The sequence below is a fragment of the Strix uralensis genome, chromosome 17, assembly GCF_047716275.1.
Source record: "Strix uralensis isolate ZFMK-TIS-50842 chromosome 17, bStrUra1, whole genome shotgun sequence".
Lineage (NCBI taxonomy): Eukaryota > Metazoa > Chordata > Aves > Strigiformes > Strigidae > Strix > Strix uralensis.
In genome coordinates, this window is record NC_133988.1 from 11266772 (window position 1) to 11286239 (window position 19468).

At 35.5% G+C, this 19468-nt stretch overlaps 1 protein-coding gene across 7 annotated transcripts in view; it reads right to left on the reverse strand.

Moving 5' to 3' along the window:
- SFSWAP (splicing factor SWAP) overlaps positions 1 to 19468 on the reverse strand; it is a 49367-nt gene that overhangs the window by 13083 nt on the left and 16816 nt on the right. For all 7 annotated transcript variants that reach the window (XM_074887725.1, XM_074887724.1, XM_074887723.1 and 4 more), the window contains exons 10-14: positions 19071 to 19164; positions 16608 to 16785; positions 13599 to 13832; positions 11908 to 12098; positions 1833 to 2098 (exon numbers count right to left, since the gene is read on the reverse strand). In XM_074887725.1, coding sequence (XP_074743826.1) covers positions 1833 to 2098; positions 11908 to 12098; positions 13599 to 13832; positions 16608 to 16785; positions 19071 to 19164 — 963 coding nt within the window. The remainder of the gene's footprint in view (positions 1 to 1832; positions 2099 to 11907; positions 12099 to 13598; positions 13833 to 16607; positions 16786 to 19070; positions 19165 to 19468) is intronic.

Sequence of the window (19468 nt, forward strand, 5' to 3'; positions counted from 1 at the left end):
TAATTTCTCCATCACCTGAACTATGGCCACCAAAAAAACCCAACAACCAAAATATGAGACTATCCACTATGTATGTGGTAGACTGTTGCTTTTCTTTTCACCAGCAGAACCAAATGCAGACCAACTGGTGGAAGTATTCAAGCCTCTATAAAGGATCAGTTATCCTTCTGAAGTCACTGAAGACATATCAAACTGAACTTGCAAGTTCCCATTAATCTGGTTACTGCCCGATGCAAACTCATGCAACATGCAGGATTATCTTTATTCTATATTGAGTAGCATACCCAAGTACTGGCAAGGATCTTCTCAGATGATTCTTTGTCCTTTTCAAGGTACCACAGAAGATGATTTAATTTTTTTTAGCATTACTACAATGTTTCTCTTTGGTTTTACCACATACCAATAAAATAATGCATAAATATATGGAATCCAGCTTGGATGAAGTGACATGAGAGGTTCAAGTGAAGATATGGCTTGACAGGGAGTTGAAAAGATGAATGATTCACCTGAGGAGACTTTTCTCCAAGATATTTTTAACTCTGAGAAGACTTGTATTCACTTCTTAAGCAAGGAAAGCTTCATCCAGCATCATTCCCTTTATGCGCTGGTAAGCACAGACAAGGAATGGCACACCGTATTTTGGAATGGGCCTCATAACACAGAGCATCATGACTGCCTGTTGTCAAATAAGCAGCATGTCAGACTGATCATTTCAGCCCAAGTTACGTTAATTTAACTCCTTGCATCTTTGAACAGCAAAGATGTCTTCAGCAAAGTATCATATTTAACCTTAAAAATCTAGTATAAAATAAAAAGCTGTAATGTGTTAACACTTATATTAGTGTAGTTAGACATTTTGTTAAACAAACAAAAAAATGGACAAGGAAAATATATGATAAGAAGTTTTGTCACACCACCATAAAGGCCTAGAAGCTGCTTTTCAGGAAGAAGCATATGTCATAGGCACGGCCACAAAGGTAAAGAAATGTATGATTTTGCATGCATCACATACATATATAGCTGTGGTACTACTTATACACACACTTCATTTGAACTACAAGTCACTTAAACACTGTTCTGAAGCATGATCCACAGAATGCAACTTGAAGACACCCTTCCTGCTGACCACAATAACTGCTATATGGCAGCGCATTCAGATATGACAAATTTTACAGACCATAAACTTTAAAAGTGCCTAGACCCAAATGCCTTAGATGTAATTAACAGTATTAACACTATATATATCATCTTATAGCTGGATAATTAATATAGTGAATTTAATCTCATTAATGATTAGCATTAACTGCACTGGGCTACATTCTTCTATGGTCTCCCTTCCTCATCAACTCTGTTTTCACCCTTCCTGGATTCATGTTATATCTCTCCTGACACCATATTTTTTCACATACTACCCAACTGCTTTCTCCCCTGGGCTTTGTTGTTCAACCACCAGGTTCTCTACCTCCATTTTTTATCTTAATATTGTCTGGTTACTTTGCTCCATCAACAGCCACAGACTTATTAGCAAGTTTGCTTCCTGCTATAATCACATTCCTACGTATTATCACCAGGTATTTTACAGACTGGAGTGAAAAAGCACTTACTGTTACAAATTTTGCACTACTATGTAATTAGAAATTAACAATTCATTATTTCATTCAAACTATTTTCAAAAGACCTTCCACATTTGATGACATTTATTTACTATTCTCAAGGTTACTATAGCCTTTGTAATGGATACGAAGACGCTTACGTAATGGAAGAAGTGCAGAAATGTTTTAAATGTTAGCCCACACAGAACTCTAAAGATTATGTTTGGTTTCCAAACCCACCTTGAATGTCTGACAGTTCTATAGGCAGTGGGAAGTGAGTGCTTTGCTTTTGAATGTGATCTAGATCTGGACTTAGATGATGAATGATACTTGAATGGTGATCGAGATCTTGTCCGAGATCTTTTCTTGTGTTTTTTTCTTTTCTTTTCTTTTTCTTCATCCCTAGGGAGATCTCTGCTTTTGCTTGAAGGCCTTTCTGCTTGTTTAACTTCTAAGGTGGGTAAAGTTCTGACTGCGGTCACAGGACATGGTATACTATTGACACTCTGAAATCAAAGGTAAACAAAAGAACAGTGTTAAGTTTTCAAAGTTGCATGCAAATTTTTAATTTGAGAAAGTCTTGTAAGTGTGGTCAACATGTAAACATCTCTAGTTCTTTATACTAAACAGAGGGCTACATCTACTCTTGTGCGTACATGTGCATGTACATACATGCACACTCTGGCAAAGAAACTTAAGATATCCTGCTCGGTAGTCTTGCCAATATACAATATAGTTTTTTTTGCAGAAATGCTGGATAATGAGTACAACAGCAAGGCAAATAATAAGTAACAATCACCTTACCTTTTTTGACTCATGAAAGTGTCTGAGAAATACATCCATCTTAAGAAAGTAGTTGTTAAATCAATAACAATCTAACCTCCCACGAAACCTCACAGTGCTGAATATTATGTAAAGTGTGTGTAAGTAAGGCTGACATCTTCAAAAACATGCATCTAGTAGTATTTAATGGAGGCATACACAGTTCCCCAAAGATACACATTCAAGTTGGGATATGCATGCTAAGACTGTCAGCCTAACTAGGACATAGTCCTGAAGTTTTCATCTTTAGTTTTTAGAAGAAATGTGTCCTAAAAAATCGGTATTATCAGATATATTTCCATCTATTTATTTCTTTTATTTAAAAAAGGATGAACCTGAAAATACAATCAGGAACTACTGACATTCAAAGTTAAGTTTTAGTGTCACTTTCATCCCTGAACTGCATTGTTTAGATTACAACATCAAGGAAAACAGTAAAATGAATTAGTGCCAATACAAATTATTTCTGTACTTTGCAAAATAAATGTTTTGCATGTAATGGGTTGGGAAGATCACAAAAATTATTAATCTCTAAAATAGAACAGGTCCATGCACAATTCATGTTCAGTGAGTAATTCTGACTGCAGTCAGTTAAGCAAAACATACCATACTCCAAGAAATTTTCAAATTATCTCTTATACCTGAGAGAATTCTGCTCAATACCTTATTTAGAATAATTCAAGTTGGGCACTATAGATACGCTCCTCATTTCAAAGCCTGTCATTCCCCCAGATGCCATTCCAAGGCAACTGGAGAAATCTGTTTCCCTCTGTCATAATTTCTGCTCCACCTGGTCTGACACTTCCACTGTTTGATAGAAGAATGCTTATCGTGGTTGGAATAAAAAGTAATACATTAAAACCTGAAATATTCAAGTTTGAAACAGCTGATCTTTCCCTTTCTTTTTACCCTTCTCCTACTGTGAACATGTCAAGGCAATAATTGACCAGATTTGAATAATTGTAAATCCAGCTTTGCTTCAAGTTAGAGAGCCACAACACTTTTCTGAGCTTTAACTGGTAACTGCTATCACAATATTTACAAAAACAGCAATAAAGCAGCACTAAAGTAGTTTGCTTCAAGGATTATAAACATTTTATGGCATGATCATTTGAGTGACTGGTTTACCAGAGGCCCATTTGCAATTTCACTAACTTCACAATCCACGTGTAATTGCAGGCACCTCATCTCCAAACTTCAGAGTTTCCTAAGAGACCGCCACAGCTGACTTTTGTTCCTTGACAATGTTATTCATTTCTTTATACAGTATCTCAGTCTTCGCTTTGAACACTACTGAATATGTAATAGACTGGTTTGCCTTGAAGTAGGCACCTCTAATAGCTTGAAACGAAATAGCTGTAGGCAAAGTAGAATTAAGAGGAAAACAAGAGAGGGAAGAAAAAACCAACGCTTTTCTGAACCCAAGTTCACTTGGCTGCATAAAACATCATACCACTGCCAAAAAAGAAATTAATAAATGAATGACACATTTATTTTTAGCTGACACATCCAAGATTGGTCAGAAGAACCCCACAATGCTAAGCACCCCTGTATATCCACCAAAAGCATCAGATGCTGAAACCATGGGCTCTCCTTGACTTTCAGGACACCTACACTAGAGTGACAGCACTGTCCAGGTATCTCTGAGAAAAGTACAGCTGCGAGCTGGCTGGCTGGAGATTCAGACACCACTGCTTCAGGTTACTAATGAATCATATTTGGAAAGCCATGCACAAGTAACTTTACCTACCCTCAGGTGAATATGTAGGTTCTGGAGTGCAAGACAACAGCTAACAGACAGGGAGAAGTCACCTACCCCTCCAAACCTACACAACACAGCACTGCAACCAGGCGCTCACGGGACAGTTGTCAGGTCACAACAGCATGATCAACTGTGAACAAATCTGCTGATTCCCTCCGTGGCAACTCTGGTTGCCACTCAAGAAAAAAAATCACCAGAAAAATGACCTGAATTCACCATCAGAGTAGAACATAGAGCTCACTGAAAGAACATCAGCAAGTTGCCAGGCCACAAAGAAAAATTCTAGGTGTATAAATAATGCTGCTGAATAAAAATATTTGGAAAAAAATAAACTTAGTGTCCAGCAAATAGAAGAAGCTGTCAGTACTTTGTGTTTTCATCAGCGAAAGCTCATCTAGGTAAATTAAGGTAATGGGAACTAAAATTGGAGGCATGAACGCAGGGGGAAAAAAAAAAAAATAAAAATCTCAAAGCAAGCACAGATACTAGGAGATTATTAAGCATTTCCAAAAGGCAGAAACACTGTTTTACTGACCAGACTGCAAATCTGCAGGCCAGTAGAGCACAGATTTGTAAAGCTTGGCAACAAACTGGCTACCTGATGCGTTTTATTATGCATCCTGAGGGCTGAGAGATTTGAATTTTTTGAGAGCTCTTCTAAGAAGTTACACTGCAAATATTCAGATAGCATTCACTGAATCTCACTTCTTTGTCCATTTTGGGTAACATCACATTTTTTTAGCCCTTATTAAACACTATCGTTTCAGACAATTTCACTGGTAGAGTTGTTCTTCAGCATTTTATTTGCATGACTGAAGCAAATCCAACTAAAATAACGCTTTTTACAGTAAACACTTGCTATAAAAAATGTTTCAGAGATACCTTTTGGGAAAACAAAGATGATTCAACAACTCTTGTTTAGCAGGAATGGGTTAGGAAAGAGGTCTGTACCAGGAAGAATTTATAGCTATATGAGAACAGAAATGAGCACTTCAGTTCATTACAAGACATTTGCATATTTGCAGTATTCATAAGACCAGAATACACATTAGTTATTCTGGGGTTACACTACTTAATCAACACACAAAGCCAACATCAGCAGTGAACCGAAAGGTGCTTATTGCAACAGAACAAAACACTAGCATTGCTCCTGCTATAAACAAAATCAACTGGTAAAGAACATTATCAATAACGTTACTAACACTTTTACAACTGGCTAATATTTTTTCCTGTTCTAAACAGCTGAATTTTGCACTAATTTGAATCCTGTGTTACATCAAAATTGGAAAGAGTGAAGAATGTCAGAACTGTGCAGAGTTAAGCCACAATTCTTTTACTTCATTCTTTTCTACCACCATACCTTTTTTTTACCACAGGTTTCCCAAAGCTCATGGTGAAGTATTCCCTGACTAAGAATAAGCAACTGTCTACCAGCAATGGAAGTGTATGATTGCTCTGTGCATCGAAGAGAGCAGCTACTGCTTTTAGAAGTTTGCCAGTCCTAGCCTCAATAAATTGACCCAAAATGATTAAATAGAAGTGATAAAAACATTTCCTATAGAACAAATTAAATACTCAATACTCAAAGACTCAACAGTTTCATCAGGGTTTAGCTGCTGCACTGAAATACAGCTATTAACAGTACACTGACCATGGTAAGTTCTTCAAAAAGAGACAGAAATTTGCATTCTCAGTTTTGAAGGGCCAACTGTAAAGAAATTAGTGGCTGTGAATCTCTTTGCCGTATGGATCAATATGCCTTTGTATCTTAAGTACTGTGAAGACTAAAGATCAAGGCATAGAACATTCTTAGCTCCCTCACCTGTCTTAATTAAGTTAGCAGCTCCTGATATTTACCTTTTTTCACCTATCAAATATCAATTAAAGTATTTACAGTATGAAGAATTGCAACTCTCATGTAGTTTTCAATAGCAGGGTTCTTACAATAAAAGTTCCAAATGCCAGCAAGCTATCTACCCCCCAAATTCCATATTAGTATATAACATTTTGTTTTATGTTTTAATTTATCCTTTTGAAAAGGCAACATTCCCTTCCATGCTAAACAGAAGATAAAGATATCTATATTCTGAAAAAAAAAAATAAAGAAAGAAATGAATGGCCCTGAAAGAATTTTTTCTTTAAACACTTATTGGATGGATTTAATTAGACAATTACATTTTGCTCACAAATTAACAGTAAGAAAATATGCTAGGATAAAATTATATGTTATTATTCCAAAGAGGTATGTACTAATATCTACAGTCCAAAAGAAGTAGGATCAACTACGGCAGTAAGTGTGAAAGATAGACACTATCCACAGTTGTTGATAACCCTGTTATGCTTGGCAAAACTTGAATAGCATCTTATTTTTAAACATGGCACACTTCTATTTCACTTGTAAACAGACTACTTTCCATGGAAAAACACAAAAATAAAATTGTTACATACAGGACAAAAGGACAAGCCATCTAAAGAAACAAACGATGAAACAGGGCTTCAAAACAGGGAAGATGAAAGAGTCAGAAAAAGTCAAGTTTTGCTTTGTACTATAGAATCTTTATATTCAGAGGCACAATGGCAGATGACATTTGAGACAAAGCCATTAAAATAGAGTTACTTTCAAATCATGTGATTGTCTGGTTTTGCAGCATTATGACTGTAGATTTCTCTCCTTGTTTAAATCTAAGGTTTATACAGGTAACAGTTTGGGTATAACCAACTGTCTTTTACGTGCATATCAAAGTACTACCACCCCTAAAGCATTTCAGACATAGGATAAAATATGAGAGATTAGCAGAATGTTCTGTATTAGAAAGCCACCAGGCACACTATTGGTTAAATCATGACCTGCAGACAAAAATCAATGAACAATGCTGCTCAGATGGACAGGGTTAGGGAAAACATTTGCAAACAACATTTTAACCCCTGAAAAAGGTGACAAAAATGTTACAGGCCTAATATACCAAGTGTACCGTACCAAGGCCCTAGTAGCAAGGGTGAACTTGTATTCAGAATTCAACTTGTGCCAATGGCCAGCACATTTGCTTTATTAAGCTGGAAGAAAAAAAAAAAAGGAAAACAAAACAAACATACCATCTTAATGTGAGCTCTTCCAATGCCTAATCTACTTAATTCAGGTTTTGGTAAATATATATAGGAATGCATACAACTAGCCTTTATTCTACTTATATATAAACATATAAAAATATAAATGTCATCTTAATTTTTAAAATTTAAATTAATTTTAATAATTTGGAAGAAGGTTTGCATTTCAGATTATGGAAGACCTTACTTTGCTTAAAAATAAAAAGAGCACTTCAATGTAGCACTCCAGATAACCTGGCATACTCCAGCTCTGCACATCTAGAAGAACTGCAGTTGTTAAAACTACAGGTTGCCTGCTGGTGTAGGTCAAAGAACCTGCCTACGTTCATGGCAGAATGATGGCAACTTCCCTTCACTGGCACTACCTGACAGATGTGCCCGTTGGACTGATTTTCTTGTTACAAAGTGTCTAGAAATTATACATGTAAACACAAGAAGTGGGATGCCACCCAGCTACTGTTTACCCATAGCCTAAAAATGGGCAAAGACTTCACTAGCTACAACATTATTGAAAGCAGATCAGTTGGAAACTGAGCTAAGTTACATGTTTTCCAAGTACCAGTTGGAGGAAATATTATCCATAACTGTACTGTTGTAATGCATGCAAGAATGGTGAGAAGCCATTTGTGAAAAGCTGTGTTGCTTCATTGCTCAAGCTCATTTTTTCAGCCTTTTGTTCCTCTTGCTTGATTTCACTTTAAGGAAAAACAGGAAACCATATGAAAGAAATAATTCAGCTATGGAAAAAGTAGATCGGACTATTTTTAAGATTCAGCTGAAGCAAAAAAAGCTTAAAAGTGCTATGTTCTGTGGTATTGACTGTCCTATACATGCAGTTAGTAGAATCAATTTTGTTCAAAAATATATTCTCAGTACCAGCATTTCTTTCAAGAAATACTAGGTACCAGGAAAACCTGACAGAGGTCAAAAAAGCTTTGCTCATTTAATGCATTTCTATACAGTGTGATAAGCAGGTTTTCAGCACAAACGTACACCGTGTATACAAATAAATAGCATTACTAGTTTTTATACAGTTATTAGGCAGGGGCAATCTCATGAGAATTATGCATTTCCCATGGACATTCTCAACTCCACTTCATGCTTTATTATACATCTCAGTCACTACTCGGTTATTTTGAGACACATTTTTAGCTACAAAAATCATTCCACTACATTAACTCTATGACCACTGCATATCAACCTTTGTTTCCTGGATTCCTCACTGGATCCGCCTTCCCCCAAAACAGGAGATGAAATATATTAAGTGATATTTTTGGTGTACTTAATTTTTTTCCTTTGATTTCTGAAATTTCCCCAATTAGTTCCACTGTCCAAACTACAAAACTAATTTTACAGATTTCTTGACATTTTTTATACCCCTTTTTTTTTTTTTTAAGTTACAGCCACTGTAGTTAGTTCTTGCTACTTTTGCAATCAGTGTTTTTAAATGCATCTTTCAGTTTCTGAAACATGACTGAAAAAGCTTAAAAAACCCAGGTACTACGTATTTATTTATAAACTAATTTAGACATCATGATGCAGCTTACTGGATTCTCAGTGTATATACAACAAAGGTTAACAACTTCGCAATACGATTTCGCTTATCTTTCTCCAGTAAAAGTTCTTGAATCAAATGGGATGTTATGAACAGGCAAACCAGGCAAGTAGAGCAAAAGGCAGATTAAGCATTGGAACGAACATAGATGGAAGCTTTTTCAAATATGCCAAATGGAAAGACAACAGCTTGAAAGACATTCATACTTCAAACATTTATATGCAAAATTCTATACGCATCTATCTATATAAATATATATGTGTGTCAATAAGCAAATTACACTTAGGTGGAATATTACTTCCAAAGACATTATGGCATTTTAGACTGTTCATTTACACAGTACTAGCATTCCTAACACAAGAGTCAATTTTATTTCAAAAAGCAAGGTCACGTCAGCAACATTTAAATATATATTTGAAATTCTAAATACACCCTATTATAAAGAAAGCACCTCCAAACCATTTCTAGTGGTAAGAAGCAGGGAAACTGGTTACTTTACAATTCTTAAATACAGTGGATTTTTTACGTGAGAAGAAGACATGCCTTCTCTGAAACTGTACTTATGTGGGAGAAGGAAAAATGTTTTTAGCAAATCAGTTTACTGAGAAGTGGGTTTTTCTTGAAAAGTTCACTTGCAATATAATTCCAAAACCAGGAAACTGAGGTTTCACTTCCCAACAATATCTGTATTTGTGATGTGCATGAAAGGTCTGACCACAGCATATACAGACAAACAAAAGAATTTCAATCTGGCTTGTGAAGGATCCTGCAACAATACACCAAGATGCATAAATTTCCAGCCCTATTTAGGTTAAGTTTCAAGAAACTACATAGTCTACACCAAATCCTATTCCTGATTTCTCCCCACAGCTCTTTAGAGCTATTGCAGTGAAGACATAAGTCTAAGGTGACTTTGTTGAAAATGGATTTTGATAATTTTTCTTCCATTATGAAAAGAGATTGTTTGGGCTTGTTGGAGGCATCCGTACAGGTGCTGGAAACACAGACTCCCCCATCTTTTAGCAAGCACGCATCAGATCATACTGGATTGGGATGCACTTACGATAAAATGCTTAGGTTGAATAAAAATGAGTAACGCTCCTGAAAGTAAAATTATCACTTCTTAAGTTAGGACAAGCACTATAGTGGCATAAAGAGAGAGCAGCTCAGTGAAAAAGCTGGAAAAGGGGAAAAGAAAAAAGAAAGAACAGAAACCAAGTAGGAAAATAGCCTATTATCCTCTTTGGATGAAGTTAAGCAATTAGGAACTTAAATGGAAAATACACTATGTAAATGGGAAACTGACTCTTCGATAAAAAACCTGCAGACAGAGAGAAAACCTGCCAAAACCTGCAGATTGAGAGAAAAGCTTCAGGACAGCACTACGATGCATGAACAAATGAATACCTGAAGGATTTTCCTGTAAAATAAATTCAACTCCCTCATGTAGGCTTTTAAAATTGTAGTTACTTTATTGAGATCAGAAATGGTTTATGTAAAACACCTTATTTCTTTGGTATTTTAAACAGCATTTTCTGTTTATTAGTAGGAAAAAAAGCAAATGTGTGGCTTTGATCAACACAGGTTTTTAGAGTTTCGTTTTAAATTTCATTAATGAAGTTTCATTACTAAAGTCTTTTGGCCGAAGATTCCTCTTTAACTTTGCTTACTCAAAAATTCTTATACAACCGATTTCTAGAGGCTCTACCCAAATGATGTTTTTATCATAACTACTCATCATCAGACTGACTAGTTATAGTTCTGTTCACTGCAGAAGATAATGCCAACTAACTGATTAGCAATTAATTCTGCATGATAAATCCTCTTTGTGATAAATTCTAGTAATCCAATGTATGGCCATGAGAAATTAGCTTTTAATTTCCTTTGGAAACAACAGCCCAAACAGCCAAATGGCAAGAGACCTTACTAGCAATTTTATTGTGTTCTTAAAACCTAGTAAGTCATCAGTACCCAGGTTACTCTTAGATTTGGCCTAAGAGTGCAATATCATGATGACCTACTCAAACCAGAGCTTCTGAAAGCCCTCAAACTGACATTACCCTAGTATTACCTATTGTGGTTGACTGTCCAAACCACGAAAATGGGTATAAATGGACAAGAGAATTACAAGGCAGAAGGAAGATGGAAAGCAGTCTGCCTCTGCCACATGACTGTTTTCTAGTAGTTTTCTAGAAAGAAGCAGAGGGTTCAAATTTCTAACACAACTATCAAAAATCTTTCTTTGAAAGAAAGTACAGGAGTAATAACACTACAATTTTATTTGCTACAGAAAGATACTTGCTTCTACTCTCCAAAATAAGAGATTCTGCCATGGTCATTTCATGATCAAATAGGCACAGGCAGTGTGCCTACTTCCAGTTCTCTGGAAGACAGCTAGCAGAATAATTAGCCCCTCAATTATTTCACAGTGAGTTTTTTCAATTATTTCACCGTGAGTTTTTTGTTTTGACTCTTCATTGACTATGTTTAGTGAATAGCATGCATACATATATTTGTTTGAATTTTGTGCCACTATCTGCAAATTTACCTTATTTTAAAAAATCACACCCTCATAATAAAACAAAATCTTTTATAACTGCCATACTAAACTTGGGCCTAAAAATCAAACAACAAAACCCAGCAGAACAGGTGCAAAGTAAACCTTAAAGTAAGCTCAGTTGCCTGTGAATCATTTCTGAATTTGAAGATGTTTACTCACTTCAGAATACACATTAAATATCACAATAGATACCCAAACACTCTTGAAAGGTAAGCATTCTAATTCATGGACCACTAGTACAGAGTTAAACTTGCAGGCTCATTTTCCTTTCTGTAACTGGCTAACTGACCTTTGAATTATGCATCATATTTCTCTACCAGTTCTTTAATGACAGATGAGACTCATACGTAACATAAATTAAAAATATTATCAGTGTTTAAAATTCAAATTTCTCCCCATTTAGAAAAGCTTCTATCTCTTCAGGCAACTTCATAACATACCCTCGGATTCACACTCTATAGGTAAGTTTTCTGCTAGCTTTATGGTAAAGAGAAATTAGTTTCCGGCTTACCTCATTACTGAAGGAATTCTCTTCAATTTTCTCTGTTTCTGCCTCTGCCAGAGGGTTTTTCAGTGTCTGTAAGAACAGTGCAGCTTTCCTTTTGCGCTCTGCTTGTAGCTGCTTTTCTTTCGATTCTTTGGAGGCCTGTGCAAGCTTCTCTCTTGCTGCAGCTGCTAATCTGTCCTCTAGTTTCTGCTTTGCTAAGAAAGACAATTAAGCATAGAGTGAGTCACGCTTGGGGAACTTATGTTTCCTTGAAACAAACACACACCCCCCAACACAAACAACCAAACAGCCTACCCAACCATTCTCAAACCTCTCTAATAAGTCCATTCAAAGACATAATAAGGACATACCAGCTTGAAATTATGAAATTCCAAGCATCTTAATTCATAGAAATACCATTTGCTTGATGAAAAGCAGTACAGGTGAAGTAAAAATTTTTAAGCTTAAAGAAAATTACATAAAAATCCAATCCTGAAAATCCAGGTCACTTGTCCTTTCCTATTTACAAAAGCTATCTAAAAAAGTAGTACTGTAAATTCAGAAGCTTTTTCTTGTTAAAGTGATGCAAACTCCATTTTGATCTTTTCACAGATTCGATCTTTACCTTACGTTTTCCAGCCCTATTTACTTACATCTTAAAATGTTTACACAAAAGGCTGCTTCAGAATTTTCAGAAACTGTTTTACCATTGTAACACCCAACAGTTACCGTTATGTGACTACAGAAAGAGAATAAACCAGTTTATGCATCTAACGGATATTTTGTCTAACCTTTCTCATCTTACACTTCCACTTTTGTGTTCTGTGCATGTACACGAGAACTGGGTTTTTTTGGTCGATTTCACAGTTTTTCCAACACTTAACTTTTTCCAAACATGTTTTACGCTTAATTTTTATTATCATACAAAGTATTTCATATTTGCTTTAGATATGTATCACCATAGCATACCCTGTGCTACTGAAGTTTACAAAGGAACTGATACTTAAGAGCAAAAAAAAGCATTTTGAAAATGAAAAATTGAATTCCTGTGGCATACTCATAGTTGTAAGAGAAATATTAAGTTTTTAAGCTGGTAAACACTGACAGCATCTCCACTTTATTAAACATTTTCTGCTGTAAAACAGCCTTGGGGAGGAATGGGGGAAATTTGATCCCTTTAAAAGATCATTTCATTCCAATTCACATGGCATACACTTCTGCCCTTACGTACATAAACACAGTAACAGGAAAAACCCATACAAAGACTTAATGGCATTGCATTGTAAGAGTAACAAAACATCAACAAGGTGATATTAGTCTATATGGGAGTGCTATATAACTGAAAAATAGCTTGAAGCGTTTCATTGTTCTCTGAAGAAAATGAGGAACGGACATGCCTTTTTCTGGGCTCTGTTAATGCAATCTGGAAACTACAGGTTTAGTATTTTACCTGGAGATTGTAATGGAAAAACAAAATAAAATTCAGAAAGATCATGCATTAGGGCAAAGTACTCAGCTCCAGTGTGATAAAATTTGATTTTAGCTGGGCAACCAATGAAGATTTCATTCTTAATAAGAAGCAGGAAACTGTGAGAAAAGAACTCTGATTCCTGTTAACATGACATAGTAAAGATTGAAAATACCTAAAATGCCATACTTATAGTTTGCCTGAAGGACTCAATCTTTCTTTTTGTTTTCAGTGTAACATGGGATACCTTGTTTAGCTTCCAACTCCTCCTGTGTAAGTTGAGGTTTTTTCTCTTCAGCAGCAGTACAAGGAGTGGCAACAGCTGGAGAATGGTTTGAAGCACTATTAGCATTCTCTTGGCCTTCCTTGCCCTCTTCTTCCTCCTCATCACTGTCATCATCTAATTTCACACGGTTTTTCTCCAAAGGAAGAAGGTCATTTTCTTTGGCCTTGATTGCAAAGCTTATTGGAGCAAACGATGCTGTGAATGAACGGTAAGATTTTACATATCATTAGACTACAGTAGAAAGCAAGTTGAATTTCTTGACTTTATCCATTACTCACGCAGACTACACCACAAAAAAAAGAAACTTCTATCATCCTTATGCTAATTATTTTTGGGAAAATGACAACACAATCCTTTTTTTTTTTTAAACAAATGTTGGAAACTTCATTTGCCTTGTAAAGATGTTTCTCAAAGTCTTTTTCTAACACTTTAGTAGCAGCAGGGAAAAAAGAAAGATACTTTAAACCATCTCAGGAATTAAGTTTCCTGAGACAAGATAAATATCTCAAATTCTGTCCCAAATAGATTTTATTTTCGGTACTATTTCTTTTCCCAAATGAACAATCTACTCTTCCAGGCTTAAGATGAAAACGCCCTGTGCTCAGGCTCCTATCTGACACGCTACAGTACGATACGGTCCCTTATGCTTCCTTCACACTAAATTGGTGGTTTGCACAACAATAGCATTTGGCAGGCTCACAGAACAGTACTTAAAGACTTATTTCCATCTATATGAAAATTAATTACTTTGGGGAGTTAACAACATTTCATTACAGGAGATATAAATGCAAAAGCTAAGTACTTTTCCCCAAATGTCTTAGCTAGTCTTGCTGTAGCAAGATTGGTGGTCAACTATTCCTTTCAAGCAGCCCCTGCTACTCCAACACAAGAGGACAGCACAACACACTCATGCCAGCACACTCAAAGGAAAAAGAATGCCTGTAAAAAAACATAGAATACCACAATAAAAAGGAAATTGTGGATCATTTCAAGCTAGGTTGTATTAATGGATCTTCAAAAAATATTAAGAATAGCTAATATATAAGTCTGAACTAATCCTTTTCCCTCACAGAATTTTCCTTGGAACATTTTTTGAGAACCATTTTCTGAAAAAAAAAAAATACAGAATTTATCTCTAAACCATTTGTCCAAAATGCAGCTTCTAAGAGTAAAGACTGAAATTTCTCACACATTTCAGCAAAGCAACCTACTACGATACGGTCTGCTGCAATATTTATCTTTCTCAGGATGCCTTTTGCATATATATTCTATCGAATTTCAATCAGGGAAATTTAAATACAATAATTAAATTACATACCAAGGTTCATAAAATATAAACTTTGCATCTTGTAATTCCAGGTTAAGGAAACAGGCTCAGAAATAAAGAACTTAAGAATTCCAAGAGAAGAGATATTATAATAGTGATTTTCCAACTTTTTCGTCTGACAGAACAAATCCTAAAATGGGGTTTTACTCGCTCAGAGGCAGAAGAAAAATCTAGTGGTGGATGTTACGTCTGTCTTGCAACCAAGCAGTGTATTTAGATTACAAGAAAGTGGGATTTGTATCATATTAGAGGAAATGAAAATAAGTTTATAGGAACAGGATTGTCATGAAATGACTCACTGGTTACACTCCATCATCTAAATTTGAGCAGATTATTATTACTAAAGCATGGGGTCCAGTTTGCCATTTATTAATAATACAACAACAAGCAACAGTATCATTTTCTGTTGTATATTACATTCTCTTAATAGTGCATCTTTGAAGGCAGGGAAGATTGCTTCTTCCCTGCGGAAGCTACTCAATCTGCCCAGAGAAGAAACTGCAGAGCATGGACAGCCTGGAAACTATGCCAAACAGTCTGGAGCTTGCAGCCCGTGGATAGGGAAAGAAATTGTAGAGAGGAGCAGAAAGAGAGAAGAATTTCCAGGGACCACAAGGAGTAGATAAACTTATCAGCAATTAAGAAAGCCACTGAAGTGGCAGGAAGGCAGTACCCATCCATAGGACCACAGGTAAGAGTGTTTTTCCTGGTGGGTTGGTTTTTTTTTTGTTGTTGTTGTTTTTTGTTGTTGGTTTTTTTTGGTTTTTTTTGTTGTGGTTTTTTTTGTTGTTGTTTTTTTTTGTTGTTGTTGGTTTTTTTGGTTGTGTTTTTTTGTTGTTGTTTTTTTTTGTTGTTGTTGTTTTTTTTGGTTTTTTTTGGTTGTGTTTTTTTGTTGTTTTTTTTGTTGTTGTTTTTTTGTTTGGGTTTTTTTGTTTGTTTTGGGTTTTTTTGTTTTTTTTTTTTTTAATCAGTGGCTTTCAGTTCTAGTTAATAGATTTAACTTTCTAGTTTTAACTGAAAAGAAGAAATTTTAAGATAACTTTTCCCAATAGGCAGGGAAATTAGTTCCCAGGTATAAATCATTGCTTCTCCAACTCAGGACACTAATAGTGTGTTAGCTGACTTTGTTTGACTGGCTTCCAAGAGATCCTCCCATTTTGTCTCTCTGCTGGTATGACTGCAAGAGGAAAAACATTCCAGGGTCTTTTTTTCCATTATGACTAACGTCTAACACAGGAAGACTGAGCAGCTAAGTAATAAGCCTAGCGCACTTCCTCCATATGCATAGTTTCAAATAAGACTACTGCATTTATTCAGAAGGAATAACTTCTTTCTTGCACAGAGCTTGTAACTGTCAAGTTTAAAACGACAAAAACGAGATTCTGCTGGGGTCACTGATGAAAGCCTTCAACTTTGCACAAAACTGAAATAAACCCATTTATACTGTCAGACCATAAATACCTGATAGTTGGATAATAAAGAAATATGAAAGTAATCAAATTACTTATTTCAGTCCTTTTTTGATGCTTTCAGTGAAAATATTTTCTGCATTACATTCTTTTCCCTACTTTCCCCCTGCCTCTTTTTTTCCCTCAACTATACTCAACAAATATTTTCACGCCCAACAAACCACGCTAACATACCTTTCACCAATTTACCATCACTGACAGCTTTAGAGGGAGGAACATCCTTTTTAGTTCCTGGAACTCCCTTAGCACTTGGCTCAGATGCATCTTCAGGTGCATGTTCATCTGCAAATTGAGTCTCGCTTGGTGTATCACCGGCAGTATCTGCTGGAACATCTTCAGATGAAGATACTCCCTTTTCAAAAGAAATGTGCAATCTTAATAACTAGGTAGTTCATGAAAGAATTAAAGCAGTGTCTGTGGAGCTGAAATTTTGCCAGCCATTTCAAAAATCAGCTAATCACATATCAGATAATTTTACATCAATAAGCACTCATGACCAAAAGTCTGCTTCTTATAAATAATGTACTACCTCATGTAAATCCACAAGCTGCAAAAACTACAGACCTACAGCGAGAATGTGTTGTTATTTTACAGTGAAGAGAATGTTCTTCAGCCGGTACACTTCCGCCAACAACTGTTTTAAAAACTATGTTTTTAAAATTAGACCCTAAAAGCATATACTTTTTTCCCAAAGTATATTTTTTTAGTTCTTGATTTCCAGGGTCTGGGACAAAATCCATTAAAGTTAATTCACAGGAACAGAATAAAAGCTTATGACATTTTTTCCTAATGTACAATTGCACGATACCTTCTTTACAAAGCCAAGTTTTACAGGGATCAGAGGTTAATGTGCTTGATTTGTTCCAACATTTTGCTGAAGAACATTGGGCCTATCAATGTTTTTTGTGGCATTAAATTGATACAGTACTGTGCGGAGATTCGAATTTCAAGACATTAAAGAATTACTGGTTCTACTATTACATGACTTGCATCATTCAAGATGATCTCTAAACTCACAGTATAAAAATTTTAAGTTGTATACTGTAGAAAATTAAAAATATGTACATGGTGAGTCAGGTGATGACATTAAGTAATTTAACACTTAAATGAGCCTCTCTCAATAGTTTGGTTGTTTTCCACCAGCTGCTGTTAAGTATACCTAATGTTGAAATGCCAGGTATTGAAGAGATCCTTTCATTGCTCCCTGCAGCCATTCCCTGACCAACAGAACTAATTTCTGAAAATTCTCAAAGGGGAAAAACACAAGGAAATCAAGGACTTAATTCTGTATTTACTGAAGCCAGTAGTACAATTTCTTATTAACTTTAATGGCCAAAAGGAGAACAATCAGTTGCATTAGTTGCCTATATGTACATTACTAAAGCATAAAGATAATATTGAAATCATTATTCTAAAAAATTAAAGAGAATGACATTATCTACAAAACCATGCAGTAGGAAAATATGCACTGCTACATGTGACCTCAAGGGACTTAAACCAGTTTCTGCTTGCTTCTTAGCAGTACTCATTTGAACATTTAAAATGTATCCTTTATTATTATACTTTGGCTAGTGTACAATTTCCCCCCAAAATAAATGTTAACAAGTGCTTATTAATTATGTAAGTATTATGAATTCAACCCACTGGTTTGCAAGTAAGAAATTCTAGAATAACAGTCAGCATTGTGGTACAGGACAATTTTGCATGTAATTTATCAGCTGAATAAGATCGTATTTACCACAGCTTATCTTTAAAACTATTAAAACAAAATATTAGACACAAGTGTTTCAAACAGCAACTAGTATTGAATTTCTTCATTTTCCACAAAGCGATTTTGAGGAGTTTACCCACAGGCCTACCTTCTTCAGTTTAAGGCTCCCCAATCTAAGCCTTGAGATGACAAATGACATAGGGCCTAAAAAAAAAATAGCTCTTTCCCATGAAAAGTTAACATCAGATAATGTATTTCTGATACTATTTGCAATTTTCTTTTCAATACGAGAACAATCTAATGAGATTAGCTAACATGAGAATAGTTAAAAACAAGGATGCCAAGTCTGGGTATCATCTTCTAATAACATGAACTAGGAGAAGCAAAGCAAGTAGGAAGCTGATGTGAGATTCTGAAGCTCCGGTATTGTTTCAGTCAATCATGACAGGACTCTTCTTTAGAACAACCTCCCTCAGAAAAAAGCATGTCAGAAAAGTAGCCTAGCTACTGTGCTATTGTTCTACAAAGAACCATGAGGCATATGAGAAGGTATGGCTGTTAAAAAGTTATACCTAACCTTTCTGACAGCAGAACACTAATCCCAATCCTACAAAGCTCGAAACCTTCACAAAGCACATATTTCCTTGTATAGAAAGCTGAAAGATTTTCAGGTTGCTATTTTATATTAAAACCACACTGAGTGGCTGCTTATACTAAAAAGCAAGAACTAAATATCACACCACTTCACATAGCCTTCTTTAAATGCTATACAAAACTAAAAAGCAACAAAAAAAGCATTCACATCCTTTGCTGAACAACCATAATTCAGTGTTCCATTTCTAAAATGTCTCATGGTAACACAACAGATAAGCAAGTCCCCTTTCTCACTTACGCTGCATTTTTAATATACACAAACACACATGTACCTGACAGCTGTCACTGCTCTCTTTTTGAAGGAAGAACTGTTTTTTAAATTCATAATAAGCATTATACTGGTGCCACGGTTGCAGGAACTCAAATCTGTTAAAAGAAAAATGAATATGTGAAAATGCACAGAAACATAGTAAATACCAACAATCCTTTGTCACCTAATTTTCTCTAGCAAATGGAATGCCATTTGATGTTTGGAAGCACTGTAACTTATGCCTAAACTTACAGAGGATACACATTCAGAGCATGCTTTCTAGAGACACTTTGTTAGGTTGGTTGTTTTGAGGATTTGGGCAATAATGCTTTGGCATTACCTTTAAGACAGTCCCTGAATTTCAATTTAAAAAAATTATAGCACTTCTCTTCTTAAGATCCGCATGTCCTGGTAATATAT